The 6,000-nt window shown below is 41.2% G+C and overlaps 1 protein-coding gene across 1 annotated transcript in view; it reads left to right on the forward strand.

The window, feature by feature from the left end:
• tmem39a (transmembrane protein 39A) overlaps positions 1 to 5,229 on the forward strand; it is a 113,777-nt gene extending 108,548 nt beyond the window's left edge. The window contains exon 9 of the mRNA XM_068040799.1: positions 4,458 to 5,229. Coding sequence (XP_067896900.1) covers positions 4,458 to 4,691 — 234 coding nt within the window. The 3' untranslated portion in view covers positions 4,692 to 5,229. The remainder of the gene's footprint in view (positions 1 to 4,457) is intronic.
• The last annotated feature ends 771 nt before the right edge of the window (positions 5,230 to 6,000 follow it).

Raw genomic sequence — 6,000 nt, forward strand, 5'->3', positions numbered from 1 at the left:
GGATAGCCAATGATCCAAATCTTAACTGGACTAGCCATATTCCTGTGTCTACAAGAACAGGACAGAGGACATGTATTTTGTGATGAGTGGCTCACTTCCTGCGGAGCAGGCTCTACGGGCTGAATGGCCTACTTCTACTCCTAATTCATATGGTCATATGGTCCTGACTCATCAAAACCTCTTCACTATCTACAAGAGTCAAATCGGGAGTGTGATGGAATACTCGCCACTCACCTGGGTGAGTGGCAATTGCAACAATACTCGAGGTCAATACTGTCCATAAACAAAACAATCTGCTTGATCAACACACTTGCCACCAGATTCAATATACACTTTCTCTACTATTAACTCACTCTGGCTGTAGTATGAACTATCTACAGGATGCACTACACCAACTCTCCAAGCTTACATCAGCTGTACCTTTTGGCCACATGACCTGTACCACCAAGAATGATGAGCAGCAAGATCATGGAACACAGTCATCTCCAAGTCACATACCATTGGACATATATTGCCATTCCTTTATCCTCATGGCTAAAATCCTGGAATTCCCTACTTAATGCTATTGTGGAAGCACCATCACCACAAGGAAAGTGGTGTTTCAAGGAGAATGCACACTAGAAATGGGCACTAAATGGCAGCCTTGCCCACATTACCAAATAAAAAAGCTGGTGTCACACATCATCAAATTAACACTATAACTATACACAGGCAATGGGGGTATGGTAGCATAGTTGCTATGTTACTGGACTAGTAATATGGAGGCTCCGACTAATGCTCTGGGGACATGAGTTCAAATTAAAGCCTGGCTACCTGACACGAACCCGACTACGTGTTGGGTTTGGGTCGGGTCTGGTCTGGTCGGGTCTGTATTCTGCGTCCAGCTTTCGGGCTCCGGTTGGATCGGGTTGGACTGTACTGTTTTTGTTTCACATTGTTTTTGTTTTAATCTATGATTTTTTTTCTGTTTCATTAATATGTTTGTTTTTTTTCGGGTCAGGCATTTAAAAAAATTAAAGGACTCGGGCGCCCAGGTCAGGTTTTAATTTTATACCCAAGCCAGCCTTTAGTTCAAATTCCACCATGGCACCTGGTGGAATTTAAACTCAATTAATTAATAAATCTTGAATTAAAAGCTAGTCTCATAATGGTGATCATGAAATTACTAGATTGTCCTAAAAACCTATCTGGTTCACGAATGTCCTTTAGGGAAGGGAATCTGCTGTCCTTACCTGGTTTGGTCTAGCAAGCCACTCAGTTGTACGAAACCGCTATAGAAGTCAAATAAGTGTAAAACAGATCACCTGGCATCAACCTAGGCACCGGAAATGACAACGGCACATACCGCCCAGTTGACCCTGCAAGGTTTTCCTTATTAACATCTGGGGACTTTTGCCAAAATTGGGAGAGCTGACCTAACAGACTATTCAAGCAATAGCCTGACATAGTCATATTCACAGAATCATACCTCATATGTCCCAGACTCCTCCATTATCATCCCTGGGAATGTCCTGCCCCACTGTCAGGACAGACCCAACAGAGGTGGCTGGTATACAGTTGGGAGGTAGTTGCCCTGGAAGCCCTCAGCGTTGACTCTGGACCCCATGAAGTTTCATGGCATCAGGTCAAACATGGGCAAGGAAACCTCCTGATTACCACCTACTGCGTATCCTCAGCTGTGGGCCATCAACAGCAGCAGAATTGTATTCAACCACAATCTGTAACCTCATGGCCCAGCATATCCCTCACTCTACCCTTACCATCAAACCAGGAGGTCAACCCTGGTTCAGTGAGGAGTGCAGGAGAGTATGCAAGGAGCAGCACCAGGCATACCTCAAAATAGCTGGTGAAGCTACAACACAGGACTACATGCATGCCAAACAGCGGAAGCAGCATGTGATAGACACAGCTAAGTGATCACTCAACCAATGGATCAGATCAAAGCTCTTCAGTCCTGCCATATCCAGTCATTAATGGCGGTGGACAATTAAACAACTAACTGGAGGAGGAGGCTCCACATACATCCCCATCCTCAAAGATGGGGGAGCCCAGCATGTCAGTGCAAAAGCAAGACTGAAGCATTTGCAACCATGTTCAGCCAGAAATGCTGAGTGGATGATCATCTCAGCCTCCTCTTGTGGTCCCCAGCATCAAAATGCCAGTCTTCAGCCAATTCAATTCACTCCTTGTGATATCAAGAAACAGCTAAAGGCACTGGATACAGCAAAGGCTATGGGCCCTGACAACATCCTGGTCGTAGTATTAAAGGTTTGTGCTCCAGAACTAGTCGGGCCCTTAGCTAAGCTGTTCTAGTAGAGATGCAACACTGGCATCTACCTGACAATGTGGAAAATTGCCCAGATATGTCCTGTACACAAAAAGCAGTACAAATCCAATCTGGCCGTATACCACCCGATCAATCTACTCTCGATCATCAGCAAAGTGATGGAAGGTGTTGTCAACACTGCTATCAAAGCGCCACTTATTCAGCAATAACCTGCTCACCAATGCTCAGTTTCGGTTCTGCCAGCACCACTCAGCCCCAGACCTCATTACAGCCTTGGTCCAAACATGGACATAAGAGGCAAGGTGAAAGTGACTGCCCTTGACATCAAAGCAACATTTGATTGAGTGTGGCATCAAGGAGCCCTAGCAAAATTGAAGACAATGGAAATCAGGAGAAAACTCTCCATTGGTTGGAATCATACCTAGCACAAAGGAAGATGGTTGTGTTGGAAGCCAATCAGCCCCAGGACATTGTTGCAGGAGTTCCTCAGGGTGGTGTACTAGGCCCAACCATCTTCAGCTGCTTCATCAATGATCTTCCTTCAGTCATAAGGTCAGAAGTGGGGATATTCGCTGATGATTGCACAATGTTCAGTACCATTCACAAAGTCTCTGATACTGAAGCAGTTCATGTCCACATGCCGCAAGACCTGGACAATATACAGGCTTAGATTGATAAGTGGCAAGTAACCTACACAAGATGGACTACAGTGGTTCAGGAAGGCAGCTCACCGCCATCTTCTTACAGGCAGTTAGGGATGGCAATAAATGTTGGCCTTGCCAGCGACACTTCCATCCTATGAAAGAAAGAAAGAAAAAAAGGACTAGTAATCCAGGGGTCTGGACTAATGATATGCAGACATGAATTCAAATCCCACCACAGTAGCTGGGAAATTTAAATTCAGTTAATTAAGTAAGTCTGAAATAAAATGTGATATTAGTAATAGTTATGTTGTTCATCTGGTTCACTAATGTCCTTTCATGGAAGAAAATCTGCTGTCCTTACCTGGTCTGGTATATATGTGACTCCAGATTCACAACAATGTGGTTGACTCTTAACTGCCCTCCTAAAATCACCAAGCAAGCCAGCAATGCCCACATCTTGTGAATTAATTTTTTTTTAAATTGAATTTGATTGAGTAAATTGCTTGTGTTGCATGCTCACAAGTTGATTTAAGCACTTGTGTTGTCTTGAGCTTTTTTTCTCCCAACCTATTTGTATTATTATGATCACGGCGGGAGCAACACACTGTCAGTTCAGTCCCGTCACTCCACAGGTCGCAGCATATTATTAAAGTTTTCCCACCCAACCAGAAAACAGTCAAATTAAACACTCTAGTAACCCCCGGGATAAAACAGACCAAACCAGGTTACTTTAGACAACAGCAAATTATTTATTCAAACTAAATCTTAAATGCTACTAAAATAAACCTATGTCTAAAGACCTTATAACTTCTTATTTTAACCTAATTTCCCCATTCACTCACACACACTCAAAAATAGTTAAACGGTTTTAAAAGTGGTGTTTTTAAAAATCAGCTATTTCTTAAAAATAACCAAGTAAGTCTTTGTGGATTATGTTCCTGATGGATGAGGTATTCTAATGTGGAAATAATCAAATGCTACTCGAAGTCTTCACTTGGATTTGCTGAAGCAGTCTGTTTTTGATAGGCATTCAAACTCTTTGGCTGCAGCAGGCATCAACAGTTCCTTCAGCAATACCAAATGGTCTCTTAAAAGGGTTATTTCCTCTTTAAGCAATTAAATTGGCCTGTAACTCTTTGTAGAATTTCTGTTGAGAGAATGGATTGCTATTTTCTCTTCAGTACGTTTCGCTAGTAAGTCTGGTTCAGACAGGTTTTTGCCAGTTTTACACAGTCAAATCGAAACATTACACCATGTGACCTCTCTCTCTCTCCTGCTGTTGCCTAGGTAACAAAATACAGCTGTGGCACACTGTCCCCAGAAATCCAAAACTTCTCTCTCTGTCTTAAAGGCACACTGTTTCAAACAGAGTATTAAAGGCACACTGTTTTCATCCGAGGAAAAATAAATACAGTTCCGTGACAGTATACACTATATCACATTCTTCTGCCACTTCTACATTGGATCATTGTAATGCAGGTAGAGTTGAATTGATGATTTTCCTTAATTTTGTTTTTTCTTTACAGTTTTTGTTCCATAAGCCATTACGGATCCTGAATCTCCTCATCCTGATAGAAGGCAGTGTAGTGCTGTATCAACTATATTCTCTGCTTCGGTCAGAAAAATGGAACCATATACTTTCCTTGGCTTTGATACTGTTTTGTAATTACTACGTCTTATTTAAACTCCTAAGGGACCGAATTGTGCTGGGCAAAGCATATACTTATCCTCTGGGTACCATTGGACTAAAGTCTCATTAGACAGTCTAATACAAAAAAGAGGGAGAGGGGAAAGGATTTAAAGAAATTATTTTGATACGGTTTCTATTTTTCATGCAGTGTTTAAATATTTAAAATATTTTATATTTTGTATACTTGGATATTTTGAAGAGCTATTGTTCTTTGCCTAAGCAAACTGTATTTTTCATCTACTTAGCAACTCCACAAGCTAAGTGTGTGCTTTGCTCCATATGACAAGTGCCATTTATAATCGCAAAAATCAACACGTGTAGTTTGGTCAGAGGAATAAAGGATGGTATGAGAAGTTTAGTTTTCTTTGCTTTACGTTGACACCTTGAATGAAGAGGTTTTTAGGCTAATGATGTCTAAACAATTACATGAATGGAACTGCTGTGTGTTCATAGTAAATGGTCACATTTACTGATAATTGTTCAAATGTGTGAACTTGTTTTAATAAATGGGGGTTTACAAGATGGTGTCTGTGAATAAAGCCCATACTTCTATTATGATATTGTTTACATGATTTCACCTCTTCAAAAGAAAAACTTCAATAAAAAAGAACATTCCTAATTTGCTTTTTAAATCTATTTACTCATTGGATTTACTTTGCTTAACTTTGTATATGTAAATTAGGGTGGACAAAAATGCTTGTATTATTTAAAATGTAGAAAACTACAAGTTCTTAATATGGAGGCTGAAGTTTCTTCTGCAAATAAATAACTGATGGAGCAGAGGAAGAAGGATGTCTTGCCTGCTACAGACTTGGGTTTAACTGGAATCATGTCTGTCGCTCAGAGCACTTGTTCATTATGATTTGATGTTACAACAAACACACTTTTAAATTCTGTTTATTTAGTTGAGAAAAGCATCACTAGTGTCTCAGCACAGAAAGATCTTCTCCCACTAAAGCTACACTTTTCAAAGGCACAGCCTGTTTAAAAATGGAAAAATCATTTGAGCACTGTATTAGAGATTGATAGATTTCTAAATGTCAAAGAACAGCACAGGAACAGGCCCTTTGGCCCTCCAAGCCAGATCCTCTATCTAAACCTGTCACCTATTTTCTAAGGGTCTGTATTTCTTTGCTTCCTGCCCATTCATGTATCTGTCTAGATACATCTTAAAAGACGCTATCGTGCCCGTGTCTACCACCTCCGCTGGCAACGCGTTCCAGGCACCCACCACCCCCTGCGTAAAGAACTTTCCACGCATATCCCCCCTAAACTTTTCCCCTCTCACTTTGAACTCGTGACCCCTAGTAATTGAATCCCCCACTCTGGGGAAAAAGCTTCTTGCTATCCACCCTGTCTATACCTCTCATGATTTTGTA

This window comes from Heterodontus francisci, chromosome 10, assembly GCF_036365525.1.
Source record: "Heterodontus francisci isolate sHetFra1 chromosome 10, sHetFra1.hap1, whole genome shotgun sequence".
Lineage (NCBI taxonomy): Eukaryota > Metazoa > Chordata > Chondrichthyes > Heterodontiformes > Heterodontidae > Heterodontus > Heterodontus francisci.